Source organism: Hyperolius riggenbachi, chromosome 1 (genome assembly GCF_040937935.1).
Source record: "Hyperolius riggenbachi isolate aHypRig1 chromosome 1, aHypRig1.pri, whole genome shotgun sequence".
NCBI classification, from domain to species: domain Eukaryota; kingdom Metazoa; phylum Chordata; class Amphibia; order Anura; family Hyperoliidae; genus Hyperolius; species Hyperolius riggenbachi.
In genome coordinates, this window is record NC_090646.1 from 486,910,869 (window position 1) to 486,935,439 (window position 24,571).

The 24,571-nt window shown below is 43.9% G+C and overlaps 1 protein-coding gene across 3 annotated transcripts in view; it reads left to right on the forward strand.

Annotated features, from left to right (window-relative positions):
* The window catches only part of THTPA (thiamine triphosphatase), a 47,695-nt gene extending 23,124 nt beyond the window's left edge, over positions 1-24,571 (forward strand). For all 3 annotated transcript variants that reach the window (XM_068242224.1, XM_068242231.1, XM_068242238.1), the window contains exons 2-3: positions 751-1,296; positions 20,997-24,571. In XM_068242224.1, coding sequence (XP_068098325.1) covers positions 751-1,296; positions 20,997-21,097 — 647 coding nt within the window. In that variant the 3' untranslated portion in view covers positions 21,098-24,571. The remainder of the gene's footprint in view (positions 1-750; positions 1,297-20,996) is intronic.

The following is a 24,571-nucleotide window of genomic DNA, read 5'->3' on the forward strand; positions in this document are numbered from 1 at the left end:
AAAACTATTAGAGGCAGAGGGTCAGCAAGATAGCCAGCAGCAAAAAACACGTGGTACCCAGCAGCAAAAAACACGTGGTACCCAGCAGCAAAAAACACGTGGTACCCAGCAGCAAAAAACACGTGGTACCCAGCAGCAAAAAACACGTGGTACCCAGCAGCAAAAAAAATTCTGTGCTCAGATGTGAAAAAGTGAGATGTCTGCCTTTCTACTGCCTGTGTTGAGCACTAGCAAGCACTCAGTCGGTGCATGGTAGCAGTGAATTCACCACTTTCAACCTCCCGCTTGGAAGAGGCCTTAGTTTATGAAAATGTGACCCTGACATGGAATGAGAACTGACTATTCATTCATAGTTTTCATAGTTTTTTTTTGTACCTTTGCTAAGCAGAATTTCCTCATGTCCTGTTGTGGTGAAAAATGACACCTAGGCAGTAAGGAAAACGTCTCTGCTGGTGGTACATTTCACAATGAAAATACTTTTTGGTAGACTAGAGAAGAGCTGGAATTTTCAGCATGTTTTAGTGGGTTCCTCTGTGGGGTGTTTTCTGCTGATACTCATTTATTGAATGACCAGCACTGCGGGTTTGGGGTTCTATTGGCCATCCTACAAACATTCCCGGCTTCCAAAGATAAAGGAGTATTTTAGATGCCCGTCATACTATAAATGTTTGCACTCTCTCACCCATTACCGGTATTTGTACGGTTGATTCCAACTTACACTGTGTTCTTTATGTATTTACTCTTTCCTAGAAATGGCATCTTCATCACAATTGTCTTGCCCTATTGAAGTAGAAAGAAAGTTTGTTCCAGGAACAGATGTGGAAAAAACCTTACATGGACTCGGGGCCGTGCTGCTTGAAAAAGTAACTTTTAGAGACTCTTACTATGATAGCCCAGATGTGCTTCTGACTCTAGCTGACTTTTGGCTACGAAAAAGGGACGATACCTGGGAGTTAAAACACCCACCAAAACGCGGAGCCACAGGCTTTATTGGAGGTTCAACGCAATATGTAGAGGTTACACAGAAAGATGAGATTATCCACAAGATTAGTGAAGAGCTTGGTGTACCATGTGCTCCTAGCATTGAAGCCTTTGGTCTGAACGAGTTTGCAAGCTTTGTGACATGCAGGCGCAGGTTTCAGTTACCTCTTGAGGAAAACGCAGTCACTAAAGTAGTGGTTGACTTAGATAAAGCGGATTTTGGTTTTGTGGTAGGTGAAGTAGAAGTGCTTGTAAAAAACCAAGAGGAGGTACAGAACGCCATGCTAAAGGTGGAAGAGATCTGCAGGAAACTAGGTAAGAGCTCAGACAAGTATCACACACTTCAGACATCAGTTATTTACTTAAAATGTGCTATTGTAGTTAAACGAGTAAAGATGGTTATTTGACTCAACCCCATCAAAACAGAGACGCCTCTATGATATTGACAAGAGAGCTTGAATTAGAGGGTTATCTTAGCCCAGGGCTCTCATCAACTTAAATCAATGCTGAAATTTTGGAGCCATAATAGTGCTGCAATATCTCAGCTAAAACATTAAAATTTTAGCTATGCTTGCAAGGTAAACTTTATAGAGGGACTTTGTGAGTTCCAGTTGAACTAGGTATTACGTGAATCACATTGAGGCTGCTTACACACTAAGACGTTACAGGCGCACATTAGTGCAGCCTGTAACGCTCCTCAACGCACAGCAATGTAACACAAGTGGGCTGTTCACACAGCCCACGTTGCGTTACATGTAACGCTGCACGTTCTTAAGGTAGTGCAGCATGCTACGGTGTTAGAGTGGCTTAAGCCGCGTTAGACTGTCTGCACATGCGCAGTCATGTTGGGGAGGAGCGGAGAGCGGCCAGGCACATGGCTAATTAATATTCACTGCACGTTGTGACGTGCAGTGTTTACTTCCAGGAGCGGCCGGCGGGACCACGTGATGCCGCATGCGCACAAGAGTACGCATCACGGCGTCACGGACGCCAGAGTGAGCTGCACAACGCGGCTCACTCTGACGTCCACAACGAAGAGCACCAGGCGTCGCGTTAGGTGCACGTTATGCGACCTTAAAGCGGAATATAACCCTGCATTTCAACTTTGCTCTAAAACAATATTTACAGCATATTATATGCCAAAAGCATTTTTTTTTTACTAGACCAGCATTGGAAGGGTTAAACACAGAGGTTTTAAGTTCCGTGCAGACGTTCAGATAGTTACATTCTATTTAGTTATATGTATATATTTAGAAATGTTACACACTCTTTGGCTGTCCTCCAACTCCTTCTCAGTGAGAGAGATGAGTCACAATAAACACTTAGATACATTTGTGTAAACAAAAAGTATCTAACTCAAGTTCGGATGCGTTTGCAAAATCTCCAGGGACTTTAAAGCTCTGTGTGTAACCCTTCCAATGCTGGTCTAGTAAAAAAAAAATGCTGGTTGCATATAATATACTGTAAATAATGTTTTAGAGCAAAGTTGAAATGCAGGGTTATATTCCGCTTTAACGTGGCACCTAACGCAACGTCTTAGTGTGCAAGTAGCCTTAAACTTTGGTCCAGTGTACTGAGTGTGTTTCAGGGCCCGTTTCCACTGTTGCGACGCGATTTCACCGGCATCCCGACGCTTGTAAAAACGCATGCGGATGCGTTTCCGCATGCGTTTTTACCCGCGATTTCGCGTGCGATTTCGCATGGCAGGGTGCTATGCGAAATTAACCATGACTCTGCCAGGGCAAAATAACATTGAAAAAGGTGCGAAATCGCACGCGAATCGCGGGTAAAAAACGCATGCGTTTTTCCTATTAAATACATTAGCGGCGATTCACATGGATTCCCGACGCAGGCGAATTCTGTGGGTCCCGTCGTGCAGATTTGGCCCGCCGCCAAATCGCTCCCGCACACCGCACATATGGAAACAGCCCCGGCCACTTCAATGTACCAAGCGAATCCGCATGTCGGCGCCGCATGCGGATTCGCTATGGTGGAAACGAGCCCTAAATAATATATATAGAGCATAATATATACAGTAGTATTAGCACAAACCATCGTCTGGTATCTGCATCCGAGAATAAAGGAGAAATAAAATACACAGCTGGACCCTAGGCCCTAACCTTTGGTTACCATGACTAATTTCTTAACAATCTGTAATTAAAAAAAAAGGTAGGCCTGTAAATGTAAAAGATAAGCTGTGAACAACATAACAGTTTTATGCTTCTCAATCATCATAAACAGGAATAATTAACCATATCACTAATTTAACTGGTAAAACAAGGTTAAGGAGGAACTGTAGTAAAACATAATGCAATTACAGTAATAAAATTGCTGCTTTTTTTTTTTTTTTTTTTTTTTTTTTTTACAGCATTCATTTATAAATTATTTAGTCAGTGTTTGCTGATTGTAAAATCTCTCCTTTGCCTGATTTCCATTCTGAAATGTATTACAGGTGGTGACATATTTAGTCCTGTAAGGTGATCTCTGCAGAATTTGTGCGCTGAGAGTTTTAAAGCCAGTAGAAAATACCAGTACACCCCCCGATTCTTTAATAAGAATCCGCCTCTCGCTCATCTCCCGTGACTGCTGCAGAGTACCGCTTACACCACCTCCCTTCCCCACCACTTTATCTGTATCCACTACCCTTGCAGAATGCTGATAGTCAGCCAATCGGCAACTATCCAAAAGCCTGCTTCAGCTGAGCTGCTTTAGGTCATATGACCTATATTTTATAAGACAATGTTCAACTGAAAAGTCTTATTTGATGTACATAGGTAATATTTGGGTTTGTGGCTTACTGAACTACTCAATAAATTAAAACTGTAGGTAGAGTAAAGGACACCTGATCCAAGGCTAAGCTACCTAAGGCAAACACAGCAGTATGTTCATGCTGGATCCACAATACTCTGTGTGTTGTGCATTCCTCTTTTCGTTTCCCTGGGCCCCATAATCACTCCTTAAAAAATGTGACTAAGTCAAATGTTTAGACAGGAAGAGGCAGGCTTGATGTGATGTTCCCTCCTATCACCCTCCCATTCCTTTATCTTCCCTGCCCCATCCACTCCCCTTAAGGGGAGGGTGAGAGGAGGTAAGATTGCTGCATTGCTTCCCATCTAAAAATCTAACTTTACCCAAAAGTCATATTTTTCAAGACGTGATTACAGGGACAGGGGAAATGGAGAGAGGAACGGACAACGTACAGAGGTATGTGGATCCAACAAGAACACACCTTTGTGCTTACCTTTGGTAGCGTAAGCTGTCATTTAATTTGTAAACTGATAGTAAACTAGTTGCAGAGTTTGCTAATCCCTGTTTGTTTTGAATCGGAGCAATTTTTGGGTACCTGTAGTTGAAGGTTTCATAAACTGAAGAGACTGAGTCAAATGATTGTTATTCCAATTCCACAGCCCTGGTAAGTATAAGACTAAGGAGTCAGAGCAATATTGGGTACCTGGAGTCGGAGTCAATGGTTTCATAAACTGAGAAGTTGGATGATTTTTGTTCCCACTCCACAGCCCTGCTAAAATCTTTCCTACTATTTTTATAGTCTCTATCTGCACTGCTAATTATCTTTCCACAAATCTTATTAGCACTTCAGCATACACAGGGTTACAGGCTAGTGATGAGCCATTTGTTAGGGTAAACAATGTGAGTCACATGACCCTTAAAGATATTGCACACACCACTATTTCAATTCACTCTTCTAATGAGATCAGTTTGTAATTTGAATCTAGAAATGTTTTTTTTTTTGCTCCTCTGGGACCAGAAATAACCATAGGCAGAACCGCATCTTTGCACAAAGCTAATCAAACACTAATGATTAATTTCCTGAGATGATTAATCAAGCTGTTAGGTATTCAGTCATTAGCCGTCTGATTAGTCCTATGCAATGATTTAGTTCTGGCCAGGGGAGTTTCCACTCATACACCATAGCATGAGTAGGTGGTGCTTACAGAAAAGTAATAAAGCTGTGCTGGTCCTGCATCATATTCCAGGCTATGTTTTTAGTGAATGAATTATATATGTCTATATTAAATACTGGTGGAATAATGCTTATGAATATGAATCCTGTCACCGGACACCTAGTAGTGTCAGATGGTCATCTGGTGCTTATAACTTGCTTGTATTCAAATTGTGTGCAGGGTGAACTTGGCCCAACTTGGCCAGGGTTTAGCAGGGAACGCACATGCGCGAATGCGGGATCGTTCCTTGCAGAGATGTGAAGTTCCGTTTTCAGCTTGCCAGCCTGCAGTCGCGGCGGGCAAACCATTAATGGAAAAAAAAAACAATTTAAAAAAAAATCTTTGTTTACCTCTGTACAGTGCTGTGATCTAGTGAAGCTCTATACAAGGGACACTTAGCTGTCCCTCCGAGCGGCTCACAATCTAAGCCCTATGAGAGGAGAGGAAGTGGGCGGATCGCCGCCCAGGGCAAATTTAGGGTGGGTAAGGGGGGAGGGAGTGGGACTATGATGATTAAAACAAAACACTATTTTCAAATTAAAAAGAAAAACTAATGATCGCAGCACCTCCGGTCAGAAACCACCAAAAGAAAGCCCTCCTTGTGACAAGAAAAGGAGGTAAGATTACTTTGGGTGGCAAGTTGTATGACCAAGCAATATACTGTTAAAGTTGCAGTTGGAAAATTGCCTGGTCATTAGGGGTGTAAACTAGTGTAAAATGAGCCATACATTTTCTCCCATGTTGCTGTCACTTACAGTCACTTACAGTCAGTAGTAGAAATCTGACAGAACCGACAGGTTTTAGACTAGTGTATCTCCCTATGGAGGATTCTCAACATGGCCTTTATTTTTTATAAAGACACTCCCTGAAAAGGATGTATACAAATATGCTAGCCAGCCTCCCTGCTCGCTGCACACTTCTTTGGAAGTTGGACAGTGCAATGGCAATTCACTAAGTGCTTTGGAAAATAAAGAAAACCCTGCAGATTCCCCATGAAGTACAGACTAACCAGCAAGCTCATGGTGACCCAGAACTCATTGAAGTGTGTAAGGGACTACAATGGTTGGTCACCATTGTAGTCCCTTACACACTCCAATGAGTTCTGGGTCACCATGAGCTTGCTGGTTAGTCTGTACCTCTCGGTTTACAAGCCCTACTCCATATAGCCAAATTAATCCATGCCATGCACTGATGAGGATCAAACAATCCGAAACAGTCTGTATGCATGTTGGATTATTATGGCTCTGTACAATTTAACAAGCTGACACATCATTGCAATCCAGCGGTTCTGGAGGTGTGTTTAGCTTCTAAGGGTACAATGGTTAATTTGCATATATTCAGCAGTGGTGCTCTGGGAGACATCTCGAGCTCACTCCAACCTGAATTATCGCAAATTCTTTCTGTTTTAGGAAAGCAAATTTTTGTTATTCCCCATGAAGAGATGGACTAGTTTGTTCTGTCAGATTTCTTCTACCTATTGTAAGGGACAGCAGCATAGGAGAAAAGTAATTTATGTATAAGGGAAGGGAGAGAGAGGAAAGGAGACCGGCACTGCATTCAACTGTTTAATCCATATTGTAACATAGGTGTTGAAAACACGTGACAGTGTAAATCAAAGAACATACCAGTTGCTGGAGTATAGTGGGTAGCGGTGGGTGCTGGGCACTGGGGGCTTCCAGTGCCCAGCACCCACCGCTACCCACTATACTCCAGCAACTGGTATGTTCTTTGATTTACACTGTCACGTGTTTTCAACACCTATGTTACAATATGGATTAAACAGTTGAATGCAGTGCCGGTCTCCTCTCCTCTCTCTCCCTTCCCTTATACAGCATTGCTATGTCTATCACCAGAGCACACATTCACCACCATATTGTATGAAGTATAGTGGATCCTGCCAGCTCCATACTCAAGAATACTTCATCTGCAGTGCCAACCTCCACACTTCTTTGACCGAAAAGTAATTTATGGCTCGTTATACACTGGAAGAAACGTACTTCTCATTTGTATGTGCTTACATGCTCCTTAACTTTGACAGCAATCGTGATAGTGGTCCTATAAGTTGGAGGCTACCTGTAGTAGTCAGATACAGGGTGAGTCTTCTCACCCCTTTGTTTCTGGTAGCAGCATGCACAATAACATTTCCTTCAGCTTTTTTTTTTTTTTTTAAACAAAGAAATCTTTATTGAAGCACAAATCATACATGAACAGTGTGACTCATGGAACCAGCCAACATTTTTTACAAAATAACTTTTCTTCAGCATTTGATATAAACCTTTAGGCTTCTTCTACACAGGCGTAAACAACCACAACTCACAGCCCTGGGCTTATCAAAATGTATTAGTGCTCAAAAATAGTTTGCAGTACAAATTATGCAGTTTGAAGTAAACCTTAAGCAAAAATAAACTGAGACAATTCATTGTATGTGTAGTACAGCTAAGACCTAGAACATTCTATGCTATGTTATCTAAAAAAAAAGAGCATCTCTGAACTGTTTGACCCAACTTAGGTGGAATACAGTCCTGTTCTCTTAAACAATTGAACAACTAGGAAACAGTGAGAGACAGCTTGAGATAAAGTTGTACTGCAGGGGGTTCAAAGAGTCATTCATTCTGCTTTGTTTTATAGATTAAAATACTGTGCTTTGTAAACTGCAAATATAACAGCATGATGCAATGTTATAAAAAAAAAAAGCTATATAACTGAAAATAAAAATGACACTTTTCTTTGCTACTAATGTTCTATTAATTATCCGTACTACAGATACATGTAATTATATCATAATTCTTTTTTGCTTCATGTTTGCTTTAAAATTAATTAAAACCAGCTGCTGTGGAGCACTCCCTATCTTTGAACTCACCACATATGCCACTCATCCACCACAAACACACCACCAGTACTGGCTTTTTTGTCGTCTGACAGGCTGTATGCATGGGAGACCGCCACAAGTTACTAGGAATGTCCAAGTATCAGCTCAATGGCTAACTTCGAGGGTACATCCGTAGCAACAGTTCCCCAGCATGCGCCGGTTTAATGACACATTTGCTGCCAATTAGGTTGCAAACCAGGGCTGTGGACTTGATACTGAAATCATCCAGGTACCTAAAATTGCTCTGACTCCTTGACTGAAGCAAGTGAAGTGTGGTTTGGTGTTAGTTGAGAAGCAGAAATGCAGACTTCACACCAATAAGCATTGATTCCGGTGATACCTTTGATGACTAACTGTACATGGTTTACTGCAAGCTTTTGAAATGTTAAGTTTCTTCTTCAGGCATTATACAGAACTGTATCAGAACTGTACAACTCTGGCTTATTAGTCTAATACTTAGGGCTGTAAAATTGGTACAAAACTCATCCAACACCGACTCCAGGTACCCACAAATTTCTCCGACTCCTCCACTACCCACTCCACAGCCCTGTTGCAGAGTGGCCTCAGCATGCTGTTGTTGGAGCATTCCATCCAAAGAAAGTGGCTGGTTTGTCCACCCGATAAAGCCTGCGCAGGTAACCTGGAGGAGACCTGGATAATATGCTTAATTTCACATCGGAGACATTAATATACTAAATATGAGGTCAATACCTATGTACAATGAACTGTGTAATCTGATTGGCAGCAAATGTTCTACAATTTCACCCTTTACCCTGCACCACTCTGCCACGTTAGATCACCTTCTTTGTTGTTTAATTGGTCCAGTCAGCTAGTGATGCCAGCTGGTGCAGTGAGGTTGGGCATTTATCATTGGGGCAGCCAAACTCAAGATTGTTTTGTAGATGTGACTGATTGCTGTCTCAGGGTTAGAGTGCGAGGACAGAGAGCACGGTAGTTGCAGAGCATCAGGGAGGAGATGGAGATCAAGTTTGTGGATGTTCTCGGACAGTCTCATGACAGACTTAAGGCCCATACACACGAAGTACAAATGTCTGTAGCTGTGAGCAGCGACATACAGACGAGACATCAACTGATTAATGGCAGCGATAATTTGTGCTCGTGACACTTGTACACATGCGACAACAGAAAGGGCGAAGACACGGCGGAAGTTGTCCATGACAGATAGAGCCGACAACCGGATGTCTGTTGAGAGCGACTTTACTGTCTGCAGAAGACTTCTTTACACACGTGAGGACAACGACAGACTTCGCTAAGGTTCGCACGGCAAAACCCGTGAGCGATTCAACAGTTTAATCGCTCTGATGTGGCTGTGTCTGCAGACTGTCTCTGTCGCTTGCCGTGTCCACATGAACGAACCGTCGCGCAACACGTGTCTGTAGAGACATTTGTACTCTTGTGTGTATGGGCCTTAACAGAGAGCAAGAAGTGAAGACATATCTCCACCAAGGGTGACAAAGATGGCAGTGGAAACACTTATGGTTAATAGCACATTTAGGGGCTGATTCACTATGATGCGCTGCTCTAGCAGCACTTAGTTAAAAAAAACAACTTGCACCCGCTATGCACGCTACGCTCGGTCGTGCTGCTTAGCATGCCTTACTTTGGTACGCATTCTGCTTCCATAGCAACGTACACTCCTTTAAATGCCGGATGCTGCTGTGAAATATCGCGACCACGATACCTAACCAGCATGGCTGCTACTATGTTAATTAACATGGTTAACATAACTACTACAAATACGTAATAAGCTAGTTTATTTTGAAAAAGAATACTCTTTATATATTACTACTGTATTTTTTTTTATTTTTTTTTTTTAAAATACAACTCTGTTTAGACTCAGCATGTCGGCTCCCTTTTAGGCCTGGAAGTCTAGCTAAATTAGTTTAATTGATTGAAATGAAGCCGGCGGCAAATGTAGCAGAATGAAGCCATTGGGCCTCAGCTCTCTCTCCTCCCCCTTGCCTCTCTCTCTCCTACTGGCAGCTGTGGGACACGCGTGTCCCCGAGAGTCGATCGTTGTGTCATGGAATCCTGCTGTTCTTGCAGAGCGGGTGCTGGCAGAAGCAATGTCTGCAGACTCCCCGTTCTGCTTCCCTGGCGCGACGAACGACTCTCGGGGACATGCGCGGTCCCCGTCGGCTGCCAGTAGGAGAGAGAGAGAGAGAGGCAAGGGGGTGGAGAGAGAGCTGAAGCCCGGCGGCTTCATTCTGCTACATTAGCCGCCGGGTTTATTTCATTCAATTAAACTAACTTTTCATACATTTGGCCGCAGTGAGACGGACGGAAAATACATTCATCTTAACAGGAATTATTTCATTTCTAACACTGGCTGCAGCGCAGCGGCCACTTCGCACATTGGCCAGCCAGAACGCGAAGTGGCCAAACTTCAGGTTCTGGCCGTAACATATACATAAAGACTATAACAGTTCACCAACTATAGTTACCTCTAGCCCAATCAATCCTAGTGATTCAACTAAATGCAAAATGTCAGATTGTTTGGTTGAATTGTTTGAGGCTTGTGATCCTTCAGATGTGTCTGTTCAATTACAGACTGATTTTGAGTAGGAATACGTATGCTGTAAGTCAATTGAAACCCGCCGCTCTGCATGATATTGTAAGGCTTGATGCAGTAAAACACCATCTCCGCCATCAGCTCTATTGATATTTTCCAGCACCGCAGTTAAATTTTGAAATTGATTTTTCTCCTGAAATTAATCAAAACTATTCAGTCTGGCTTCTTCACCGACTTAGTGAGCTCAAGTGGCTGCAATTTAAATGGAGTTAAAAAGCAGATTTAAAGAGCAGAAGTTTGAAACAACCAAAAAGAGTCTCTCTGTCAAAAGTCAAGCTTTGTGCACAGTAAATTTCTGTTGCTCTCATGTTGCGTAATTCATTATTATTAAATGACAACTGTAGGGAGGCTGCCTTTTTTTTTTCCCTTTTGTGCAATACCAGTTGCCTGGCTGTCCTGCTGATCCTCGGTCTCTAATACTTTTAGCCATAGACCCTGAACAAGCATGCAGCAGACCAGGTGTTTCCGACATTAATGTTGGAACTGACAAGATTAGCTGCATGCTTGTTTCTGGTGTTACTTTATTTGTAGAAAGGACTATAGTATAAACATAAAGCACAACGTCTTGTGGGTCTTGTGGTACAAAAATATCCAAAATCTTTATTGACACAATTACAAAATTCTTAAAAAGGAGGTCTCTGCAGGGTGCTCCTCATTCTACAAATAAAGTGAGTTGTTTTGAAGTGAGGTGGATCCCATCAAAAAAGGACAAAAGGTTTTTCAGTCTTTCTCCTACAAAAAAAAGACAGTATCCCAATTATAATATTACTGTTTCTGGTGTTATTCAGACACTATTGCATCCAAAGACATTAGCAGGACTGCCAGGAAACTGGTATTGCTTAAGGAGGAATAAATATGGCAGCCTTCTTATACCTCTCCCTAAAGTTGTCCTTTAAAGTATACCTGACCTGAGGCAAAGATACCTAAGGTAAGCACAGAGGTTTGTTCATGCTGGATCCGCATAGCTCTGTGCGGTGTCCGTTTCTCTTTGTTCCCCTGCTTGCCGTAGTCACACCCTGAAAAATGTGACTTTTGGTTTGAGTCCCATTTTTAGACCAGAAGAGGCTTGTGGCAATATGCTTTCTCTAATCACCCCCTCTACCCTGTTCCACACACTCCCCTTAACGGGCGTAAAGTGAAAGAGTGATTGGGGGGAACATTGCAGAAAGCCAGCCTCTTCCTGTCTGAAAATTTGACTTTAGCCAAATGTTGTATTTTTCAAGCAGCAGAGACTGGGAGTATCAGTAGAGGTTTATTAGAAAAGTGCAAAACCCTTTTACACGAAGAGCAAGAGGCTGCAACTTCCAAGCTGGTTACACAACTTGGGAAGGAATCGTTAGCTTGGCAGTTTGATAGCCGACCTAAAAGAATACATGGAAAATGCCATGACAGTCATAGAGCCTGATTCACAAAAAGGTGCTAACAGTTAGCACGCTGGTGAAAAGCCCTTTAACATGCCTAAACTCAGTTTAGGCGTGATAAGTTTAAGCACCAACTGGGTTAGCACCGCAGTGCACAGCTGATCAAAAGTTTTGCGCTAGCAAAGTCTGGTGCACTTCGCATAGTTTAATGGCGATGCTTTGCGTGCTGGACTTTGCGCACGATCTAAACTTATCACGCCTAAACTGGCTTTTCACCAGCGTGGTGCAATGATTATCACGCCTAAAGTCTCTAACTGGGTTAGCACAGCTTTGTGAATCGAGCCCATAGAAGCCCAGAAAAAGGTTACTGATGAGATGAGGGCAAACTGCATGAAGGACATGGAATCTCTGGTTCAGAGGGTTCCTACAGATGATCACTGCCCTTCAAGTCTACAGCTACAGTAGAATTTGACTAGATTCACCAAGTTCTCAGTCTTAAAAGCAAATGTACTGTATATAGGATTTTTTGCTTTGGGGATTCTTGTAAGGGCCATAGCTAGGTGAGAAGTAGGGAGAGACTGGGAGCCCAATGGTGCAGTATTATCAGGTATAGGGAGGATACAATTATACAGATATATACTCACAAAGGTGAGTTGCAGTTCCTGTAACCACCGTATAGGCCTGCAGGGAATTAACCGTCCCTGCTCGGTACTCCAGGTCCTGCTGGATACTGGATGGTCAATCTCCTATAGTACGATAGACTTTCCAGAAAAACTGCAAAGCTATTACCTCCATAGGTCTGACTGGTAGTGGGTAGGATGGAGATCTAGATTAGAGGCGCCTACACTTTATCCCTTATGCTATCAAGGCATTTTGTATTGACCTAAGGAAGCGGGCCATGACCTATGAAACGCGTTGTCAGATTGCTTTTTGAATAAAAAACTTTTTCCCAGTTGAACTGGTGTCTATATCTTCTGGAGAGGTAAGCACCATTACCTCTCTTTTTATTATATAATTTTTTATTTGTATTTTACAATACTTTAAATAGAACACACATTGGGTGCCTCCATCCTACCCATTAACAGCAGATGGTCAACTTAGTGATCTATGGTCAGCAAAAACTCGGTATGCAGAGGCGCCAGAGTAGAGTAAAACGTTTTAAAAACCGCTTAAAAGCAGAGGGGGATGTTAGGGTGGATTTACCTCCCTCTTACAAAAAAGAAAACTCACTCGAGTCTCGATAAAACAGAATTGACAAATAATTTATTCAACTCCACAAATGCAACGCGTTTCGTGGGCAAGACCCCGCTTCCTCAGGCAAAAATGGGAGCACAACTCAGTGGGCCAAGCAATAGGTTTGAGCGCCTCTGATCTATGGGTACATTCAACCAAGAGACAGATCTCTGTAATAGAATCTGATCAGAGAGATATGTTGGCTGCCCATACACTGCAGGTTGATTCCCTATTGATTTTAGCATGAAATCTCTCGGAATTGGCCTCGTACCTCGACCTGCATCACTGCAAAAATTGGTTGAATCGTCAGTCAGGCATGCTTGTGGCTTCATTTATTTGCAGTACATAATTTTGGAATTGGATGGTTGACCGGCCGCAAATCTCTAGATGTATGGCCATCATTAAACAAACCTGCACAAAGAACAATTGCTGCAATTGCTGTTACTAATTGAGATCTAGAATGGGAGAAAATGAGGCCCTACTCCGATTATATAGTAGAATGCAGTAAGTAATTCAGGATACCCACTTTTACGATAAATAGCCTGGTTTCAGCATGAGAAAAACCTATAGCTATATATCGCTGTATTTTGGTGTGTAGCCCCAGGCTGTTTATTATACGGAATTTTCCCCTAACACCCTGTCCAGCCCACCTCACTCCGTGTTCTCTTTCAGGGTCCTGTGTGCAATCAGCGCTTATCAGTGGGACCCAGGCTTATCCCCTGACCGTTGGAATCCCCAATGCCTCTCTGATCTTCCGGGGACCAGGCAGCCAATGAGGTTTGCGGAGCGGCGGTGATGCAGCGGTGCGGCGTGATGTCTGGGGGTGGCGTGGGGGTCACGGTGGAGGGAGGGGGAAAAATTTAAATGATCTGATTGGCCCAAATTAGCACTATACAAGGGGATTTGTATCCAATGCAATGTTGCCATTTGCCTCCTGGCTGCGGCTGAGCTAAGTGCTTTGATCTGTGTAAGTTGCTGATCTATTTTTCTGTCTACCTTTTACCGATTTTTGACAAGACTTTGACTATTCTCTCTGCCTACTGCCTGCACTGATTTTTGCCTGGACTTTGATTTATTGTTGCTGATTTTTCCCTATATTTTGACTATTCTTTGCCTGCTGCCTGTACTGACCTCTGCCTGGATTTGACAACTCTCTGCCTGCCGTTTGCACTGACCTCTGCCTGCCTCTCATTTGCTATGGCGTCAGCCTCCAGAAGGCGTCTCACTGCGGAAGCGCTGTTGGAGGACAGCGATCTGCAGTCACTGGTGGACTCAAGTGACAGTGAGGCACCTGGAGATCTGTCATCTGACCCAGGTAGCAACAGTGACTCCATCACCACAGAGGTCAGTGATGTCCATGTTTGGTGCCCCATAGACCATTTTCACGCTCCGCCACCGCCCCCCGCATTTCCCTTTTATTAGGAAGCCTGGCCTGAAGAAGGAGTCGAGCACAACCCCCTGGCCTACCTGCCGCTCTTATTCATGGACGCGGTTATTGAAAAGATAGTGGAGGAGACTAACCGCTATGCCACCCAACAACTGGCTGCTCCACAAGGATGCTTTTCGAGGAGCAGGACATAGGAGCTGCTAACTAAACAGGACATTTAGTTGTTTTTGGGCCTACTTATTCTGCAGGGAGTGGTGGGAAGCCCCTGCAGAACTGGTTTTGGACCACCAATAAGATCATGGCAACAACTTTTTTTTGAAACAGTGATGTCCGAATATCGCTTTAGTTTGATTATGAAGTTTTTGCATTTCAACGACGACACCTTCGAGGAGTCCATCCACCCTGCGCCAAAGCTAAAGAAAATCTGGGAAGTCTATCAGATGGTGTTTGACAACTTCTGGACCACTTATGTACCACAGAGGGACACAAGAGTGGGCAAGAGTCTGATGGCTTATAAGGGGAGGCTGAGTTGGCTCCAATACATAGCATCCAAGCGGGCCTGCTTTGGCATAAAGTCATACACGCTATGTGAGTCGGCAGCCGGATATATTTGGAACACTATTTTGTATACGGGAGAAGGCACCAAGTTTAGCCCCAGGTTCAGCGACTACAGAGGGGCGACATCCTCTGTACTGTCTCTTGTTGTGCCTCTACTGGACAAAGGCGATTGTGTTACCACTGACAATTTCTACAACTCCCTTGAACTATCTGAGTTTCTGATCAAGCATAAGACTGATGCCTACGGCACCATTAGGCCTCACAGGCGGGAGTTGGCATCAGCATTTGCCAAGCATAAGCTGAAAACTGGGGACATATTTATTTGGCAAGAGGGGAAAATGTTAGCTCTCCGCTGGCGTGACAAAAAAGATGTGTGTCTCCTCAGCACAGTCCACGACATCTCGACTGTCACCGCCAGAATGAGAGGAAAAGAAATTGCAAAAACCTCAGGTCGTGGTGGACTACAACAGCACCATGGGTGGTGTGGACAGAGCTGACCAGGCGGTTACTTTTTATCCTGCAGTAAGAAAGCAACAGAAACAAATATTATAAAATGATTTTCCGCCATCTCCTGGAGCAAAGCATCTGGAACGCCTACATTCTCCACAAGTAGTGAAGTGACAGGTCAGTAACACATGCTGACTTAATCTGGAAGCTGTGCGAATGCATCTACCTGAAATACCAGACTGCAGCAAATGCCAGAGTTGGGCGTTGTGCCTCCTATGTAGTAAACCCGGAGTGCCTCACTGGCTGTCACTTCATGGAGAAGGGGAAAAAATCAGAAAAGAATCACGATTCTACTGCCCTGATTGTGATGTCAAACAGCAGGAAAAGTGTGAGGCGCCCCAAACCAGTAGCTATACTTCAGTTGTTCCACTGCAGCTGCTCCAGGACTATATCCTTTTTTATCCAATACGAACTTTGACAATCAGACAGCAGCGCTCAAGTGGTCCGCTTCAAGATGCTACCAAAACCTTCCTCCACGTCCAGAGATCCCACACAATTTCCTTATGCACCTAGGAATGCAAAATCAGAGGGTCCTACTCCAGTAGGAACCCTCCTGGCTAATGCACTTCGCACTCCGTGTGGTACTTAATAATGTATACTCGCGATCAGTGCAACATTTGCCCGCTCTCGTCCTGACTAGTTTCGGCCTTCCGCCGTGCCGTTCCATGTTTTAAAATATACCACACACACGGGAGGTGTATTAGGTGTATATGTTACGGCCAGAACCCGAAGTTTGGCCAGAACTAGAAGTGGCCGGCCACTTCGGGTTCTGGCCGGCCAATGCGCGAACTGGCCGCTGCGCTGCGGCCAATGTGAGAAATGAAACAATTCCTGTAAGGTTTAATGTGATGTTGTGGCCGCAGCGCAGCGGGGCAAAAAATGTATCACACATCTTTACTTTATTCAATGGCATTAAGCCGCCCGGCTTTTTCCTCTGCCTCTCTCTCCTCCCCCCCCCCCCCCCCCCCCCCGCCTCTCTCTCTCCTTCTCTTTATGGGCACAGCCGGGCGGGGACACGCGTGTCCCTCCGGAGTTGTTCGTCGCGGCAGGGGAATCCTGCCGTTCTTGCAGAGCGGGTGCTGGCAGAAGCAATGTCTGCAGCCTCCCCGCTCTGCTCTCCTGCCGCGAGGAACGACTCTCCTGGACACGCGTGTCCCCGCCCGGCTGTGCCCATAAGAGAAGGGGAGAGAGAGGCGGGGGGGGGAGGAGAGAGAGGCAGAGGAAAAAGCCGGGCGGCTTAATGCCATTGAATAAAGTAAAGATGTGTGATACATTTTGCCCTGCTGCGCTGCGGCCACAACATCACATTAAACCTTACAGGAATTGTTTCATTTCTCACATTGGCCGCAGCGCAGCGGCCAGTTCGCGCATTGGCCGGCCAGAACCCGAAGTGGCCGGCCACTTCTAGTTCTGGCCAAACTTCGGGTTCTGGCCGTAACATATATATACAGTATGTACATACTGCATAATCTGCTGCCTTATTTGTACAGTTTTGCTATTCTTTCACTTTATTGATAAATTTAATTATTTCAACAATTTTGTGTCCCAGTCTATTATTTATATGCAGAATGTCTACCAGGCCTTTATTCTGATATATTTTGGTGAGTTAAGACTTAACCCTCCTGGCGGTCGAATAAACTCCGCCATGAGGCAGCGCAGCAGTTTTTTTTTTTTTAGTTTTTTAAATCATGTAGCGAGCCTTCGGCGATTTCCGATCAGGAATTCCTTTTCAAAGAACGGGATTTTCTGGAGGGCTTCCCCCGTCGCCATGGCGGGATGACGTCAGCGACGTCGTGACGTCATTGGGAGTCCCGATCCACCCCTCAGCGTTGCCTGGCACTGATTGGCCAGGCAGCGCACGGGGTCTGGGGGGGGGCGTGACGGATAGCGGGGTTACCGCCAGGGAGGTTAAAGAGAACCTGAACTGAAAATAAAAAAGTCAAAACAACCATACACAGGGTCATACTTACCTCCTGTGTAGTCTACTACTCAATCTCTTTCTCCTCTTCTGCATCCCATTTGTCCACTGTGATCAATGGAATTTTCCAACCTCCATTTTAAAAATTGCCATTACCCCATAACCGCTTCCTGCTCAGCACACTGTTAAACTGTAATATCACCCACTTGAGCCATAGGGAAACATGGACATTACCTTGCACATTCAGTTGTAACTGACAGCTGTTGATATATAACTAACAGCAACTGGCATATTTCAGTTCTGACAAAATATTGTCAGAACTGGAAGGGATCACTGACAGAAGAAAATTATGAGCTGAGAGGAACTGAGGGTGAGGTTAGTATGTAATAATCATTTGCAGCTATGTCATGTGTTTATTTTAAATAATTTTACTCACTTCAGGTTCCCTTTGAGGCCTAAAATTCATTAAAAAAATGTACCGCATTTGCAGAAATGCGCACCGCCAGGGAGGTTAAGCTGTAGCCAGTTGGGCTACCAGCATGGTTTAGTGCCTGGGAAGATATCTAGAAGCATGGGAAGAGCATACAAACGCCATGCAGATGGTGACCCAGCCTTACATGTTCACAATTAGCCATTCAGAGACAAAAGGTGCACACATGCACAGTTATCGTTGCTTACAGTTCTTGTCCGAGTGCTGTACAGATGTGTCGCTAGCCCAAAGGCTAGTGTCCTGTTCTGTTGCTATGGAGCAGGGAGGTGGGACAACATGGAGCAGCATGCAGCTGCAGGATTAAGAAAGAGAACAATGCTTTTGGCTGTGCTTAGCCAAAATGATCTGGTTCTCCAGATCACTTGGCAACGAATTGAGGATTGACTGACCATCTTAGCCGAGAACTATCTAGCATGTGTATGAGGCTTTTACAAATCAGTCACCTAATCAAACTGATCACATGCTTCTGCTTGAATTTGTGTAAAATAAAGTTATTATATGTTTAATATGTAAATATCTGCCCACACAGGAACAGAACCTGCTATGGGCGAATCAAAGTTGCTACCGGTAGTTGCTTATCAACTAGCACAGTAGCATTGATTGGCAGCTAGTGTTTTTGATTGGCCAGCAGGAGCTTCAGTTGCCATTTTAGCATAGATTTGCATATTATCAAATTGCTTCTCAGAGCACAACTGTGAATTATTTCCGCTTCATTTTTCTCAGTCGAAGTACAAGGCTTTCCTTGTTCAAACTTGGAAAGTTTTTGTTTTATCTTCGGACATCACAAAATTTGTGATTCTAAGAAATAAATTATTTCTGAAAGGGTAAGGTGTGAGGGGAATCGCTGTAGACCTCCAAGTTATGATTTCTCTACATGGATGTTCTAGATAGGTCTAATTAAAAAAATTTGTTGCACTTTAGAGGGCAAACATAACTTTAGTAGAGTCAGTTATCTGGAACTTAACCAACCAGCACAAGTTGCCTGCAGTACTTAGAGTGGTGAAGGCCCACTTCTTAAGGTGGCCATACATTAGGCGACTTGGCGGCCGAACAACCATCCAATTTGATTATTATTATCATCGAATTGGATGAAAAACAGTGCCGCCAAGTGCATGCCCGACTGACAAAGCGACCAATTTTGGAACAGAAATTGGTCGCATGGTCGATTGCACCTGCCGCAAGATGTGAGGCCGAAGTTGGTTGATCTGGTGTGCAACTGTATGGCGGCGATTTTCGGAACGAGCGATGAGACGATGAAACTCCCATCACTGTTGTCGCAATGTATAAATGTGCCCCCCATGTGTGCATTTATACATTACCTGTCCTGTTGCAACCTCCGCGTGGTGTCCGTAACCTCCGGGCGGCTCTCCGTACACAATACTGGCGCATAGTGTCTGACGTCAGACACTATGCGATGGCGTCATACACTATGCGCCAGGAGCGTGTACAGAGAGCCGGCCGGAGGTTACGGACACCACGCAGAGGCTTCTACAGGACAGGTAATGCATAAATACACACACTGGGGGGGGGGGGGGGGGCACATTTATATATTGGGGCAGCAGTGGTGCGGACTCAGCCAAGTCGCTGAAGATTTCATGCTGAATTCGGATGGCAATTAGCCTGTAGTATATAGGCAGAATCGACAAAAAATGTATTTCTAATCACATTTCATTAGAGAAAAATTTGTCTGTTTGTCAAATCTGCCCATAATTAAGTCTATGGTGCCCATTATGGGCAGATTTGACAAACAGACAAAGGTGCCCTTTAGTCTGTTTGGGGGCTCTGCTGTACTTAACCTCCCTGGCGGTACGCAGTTTAAGTGGCTGCGTCCGCGGGAGGGATTTTATTAAATTAAATGGGTTTTATGTTAGCTAGCACTAGGCTAGCTAACTATGCTGCCCAAGTCCCCCGGCACCTCTGCGACCCCCCCCCCCCCCCCCCCCAATCGTCGCCGGCAACACTCACCCGTCAGCGATCCCGCGAGAACGGCAGCTTCCCAATTGGTTTCACCCGTCGCTATGGTGGTGATCGGTCATGACTAGTTCCGATCCTACCCATAGCGAAGCCGGGTGCTGATTGGGAGGCTGCGCCATCGCGGGATCCCTGGGGGGTACGTACACCGGCGGCGATTGGAGGGGACTGGAGCGACTTGGGCAACATAGTTAGCTAGCAAAGTGCTAGCTTAACAAAATGTAACATTTTTATTTTAAAAAAATCCTCCCGGGGCGATGCGATCCCCTGCGGCGGCTAGCCCGACACTGTGTCGGGTTTACTGCCAGTGAAGTTGAAGACTGGGTTAACCTTCCCCAAGCTTAATATACTTTCAGTTATTGTATTTTAACATTTAATACAGAGTTCATGGTATGTATATAGAGTAGGGAATAGTACTGCATTAGCTGGGCCCATTTCATCATTAACATCGAGTCTCAAGAAACCAGAAATCACACTTATCTGGCTTCAGCCGATTCCAGTCGGTGCCGCATAACTGAGACTATACTCCGGTTTTTCTCAACCAGAGTTCCGTGTAACCCACTTCTACAGGACAAAATAGTCCCGTTTTTTACTTTTGTGTTGGACAAAATAGTCCCACCCTTCCACACGGAGACAGGCATATTGATTCAATCCGCGGTGCATCACCCTGCTCTATTATTGGGTGCTTTACATGCCCTTCTTTTTTGAAGAGAGTAAGTATGGAATTAGTAAGGAGGACACGAGGCAGCAATGAAGAAGAGGTAACATGGACATTTTATGTGTGGGGTTATTGCACTGTATATGGGTGTGATTGCTGCATTACCTATTGGAGTTAATTGGTGCATTTCATATGTGAGGGTGATTGCTGCATTTGTTATATGGGGCAGCGATTGCTGCATATGTAATATGGTAATGGTACTGTTTTTAACTAAGAGATGTATTATAGTAGGTAGAAGGCAGAACTCATAAAAGTGGCATGATTTTATGCAGCAGTTCCCTGGAGACCCCATTTTTTTTTAGGGGTTCCTCACTGTATATCTGTGTCTGCAAGCTCTAGGAAACCAATCACAAATAGTATCTCAGGTGTGCATTTTCTTATTACAATTTTGATTTCTCAATCTTGTGCTTATAGAGTTTAAAAACAATGGTGCACTTTACTCTTGCAGGTTCATTTCGTGAAACACCTGTACAAGGAAAAGTATCAACCTTTCTTCAGCTGCACCGCCCTGAACATTACAAGAAGCTAATGGAGGCCCATAAAATTTGATCGTTTCACTCTCCAGCCCAGTGTGCCGTCTGTTCTTTAGGGATAGACCAGATGTGGTCTTTACAAAGCTCTCTGCAAGCTATTGGGGAAATAAATTAAAACTGGGCTAAAATCAACTGGATGGGCATTAGGGAAGAGACTAAACAAACTGTCGTAAAGCGTAGCATTTCATCGGTTTGTTTCTTTTAACTGACACCTGACTGAGAACTACCATTAACTAGAGTTCTAGTTTGTAAATACAGTCCTCTGATGCTGATGGGAGCTAATTGATTAATGCCAAGTCCATTTTATGTGCAGTCCTTCTGGCATTGCCTTGATTGATGTTGTCTGCTGCTAACTGTTGCATATCTCCTTGCTCTGTGCATGCAAGGTAACCCATGCAGAAAATCTTGTGATTACTTAACGCATTTGGAAATAACAGACACCATCTGCAAGTCTCTGCAGCCCTATGAAAAGCTCATGTTTATACACTAAAAGTAAGCATCATCTGTCTTTTGTACCCAGTGTCACTCCATCTCATTTAGTCTCTCCTACACGCGTACTTCCAGTCTCTCCCTTTCACATCCTCCCTCAGTCTCTTTCTCTGCCCTGCATTGATTTCCCGCTTGTGCATATTGACTTTCACTTAGCGCTGATCAGTGTTTAAGTTGTCTGAAATCCGCTGCCTTCTCCCCGCTCAATACCTTCGATCCCTCTCATTCCTCCTAATAGCCTAACAAGATTGTTCTTCCACGGGAGGTGTGGAGCAAGGTCCAGAACTACTAGTTGTTGATGGAAAAATAGATACTGTTAGTGACCCCGATGAACAGGCAGAACAGCCTATAACATACTTCAGAAATCTACAGCTAAATATAGGAAAATAAAAGAAAGCATTTTCAGGACAATTAAGCAAAAGGTACATTTTCAGCTTATTCACAATAGAAACAAGTCTAAAACCTCATGCATAGGCTCGATCATTAATCGCTAACAATTAATGATTGTTCCTGATGGCAGTTTTAGGAACAAGTGCTGTACATGCTGGCATGACACATGACTAGACACGGCTACAGCAGCCTGTTGTGTTCTACAGAGGGGATGAAGCAATAGATGAGCGAGGGGCAAACAAGGCTGTTATAAAATGGCTTCTGTAAACATGACACAGATTCTATACATTTCTGAACAGAAGTAAACAGCTCAATAGTAATACAAATATTGACCTTTAAAATATCACCCATTTTCTGAGCAGATCACTGATTGAATTCATCAATGATCTATTTACGTTTAGCTTGCTGATTGATGAACTTCCCATTTCAGATGTCACAAGCATGTTCAGAAACAGCAGTTTTCCATTTTACTAGGTGAACTGATTGATCAGTTAATGTGTAGTTTTGTACTGCATAGAGTAATGCTGCCATTTGGCAGATTTAGGTAGGTAGAATTTAAAATGACTTCCATAGACAGCCCTGCATAATATGTTGGCGCTATATAAATCCAATTAATAATAATAGACAAGGCATAGCTCTGATTCTCTATAGTACAAACTAGCAATGTCTTCATCTACAGGAAAAGTGAGAATTTTTGTCCTCACTGACAAAAATGGTTTTCTTCAGGGAACCGCAAAATCTTTGAAGGTGATCTATAAATATATAGTACCGTAAGTGAATGGGGAACACTCCCCCATCACAAAGCAGAGTGCTGACATGTTTTGAAGAGCACACTGTTTCCCATGCCTGCCATACTGTGACTGTAGTGAACATTTTGATAATTGGATTATCCTCGCTTTGTTCTAGCCCTGCTCAGTTCAGAACTGGTTAGACATGCAGTTAAATGAACAAAGCCTGTGCTAACCCTAGTCACACACGTTAAAAGAAGGTAGCGTTTCTACTATGTGATGAAGACTTCTATAGATTTTTATACACTGACTGCAGATTTTAAACCTAATTAACCGATACCCTCTGCCTACATAAAAATTGTAGAAAATGTAAAAAAAGAAATATCAGCTATTACATATTGTTTGTCTGTGCCATTTCTGGCCACTGTGGTGCTCTAGACGAGGTCCCCTTTTGTTCACCTGCCCCAAGTTTCTAGGCTATATACAGAATGCTATCGTTTCCAATACATAAATCATCATAAAGAGGATGCACAAAATCGTTACTTGATATACAGTGAGGCAAAGCAGTATTTGATCCCCTGCTGATTTTGCTTATTTGCCCTCTAATGCCTGGTACATGTCATGAAATTTCCCTTTAGATATATGGGTCAGTAATTTCCGACAGGTCCGATCGGATTTCCGATCATTTTTCTGATCACTTCTATTCAAATCGATCAGAAAAATTACCGGAAATCAGATTGGGCCTGTCAGAAATTATGTATTTGACCCGTCTATCTGACGGGAAATTGCATGGTGCGTACCAGGCTTAAGAAATGACCAGTCTAGTATTGTGTGTTTATTGGAGTTGTGAAAGACAGAACAACAACAAAAGGACACTCAAAACCCTGTGGCCGTAAGTCGGAGCTTGTTCTACATTGTGATGAGTGAAATAAGTACACTATTTCATCCCATAGCAAAAGGTGACTTAGTGCTCGGTGGCAATAGCTTTGTTGGCAATCACAGAGGTCAGATGTTTCTTATAACTGGCCACCTGGTTTGCACACATCTCGGGAGGCATTTTGGCCCACTCCTCTTTACAAATCCTCTCCAAGTTAGTAAGGTTTTGAGGCTGTTTAGGATTTTGAACCTTCAGTTCATTCTACAGATTTGGATTGTGGACTGGACACTAGCTAGGCTTCTCCAAGACCTTCATGTGCTTCTTCCAAAAGGGAACCTAAACTGAGAAGGATATGGATTTTTCCTTTCAAATATCAGTTGCCTGACTCTCTTGCTGATCCCGTTCCTCTAATACTTTTAGCTACCGCCCCTGAACAAGCATGCAGATCAGGTGCTCTGACTAAAGTCAGACTGGATTAGCTGCATGCTTGTTTCAGGTGTGTGATTCAGCCACTACTGCAGCCAAAAAGAACAGCATGACTGCCAGGCAACTGGTATTGTTTAAAAGGAAACATCCATATCCCTCTCAGTTTAGGTACACTTTAAAGGACATCCGATGTGAAAATAAACTGATGAGAAAAACAATTATATCTATCCTCCTTTTCCTAAAAATGATTTCCCACAGTTTTATTTTATATTTAACCTCCCTAGCGTTCTGGACAAGCTGAGCTCGTCCAGAGACGCTAGAGGGCACCGCTCAGGCCCTGCTGGGCCGATTTTGATAATTTTTTTTTTCAAACACGCAGCTAGCACTTTGCTAGCTGCGTGTTTGCTCCGATGCGCCGCTACCCGCTGCGTAGTAGGCCCCCTCCCCCCAAGACCCAGTGCGCAGCCTGGCCAATCAGCGCTGAGGGGTGGATTGAGACTCCCTATGACGTCACGACGTCGATGGCGTCATTCCGTTCGTCATCATGGCAACGGGGGAAGCCCTGCAGGAAATCCCGTTC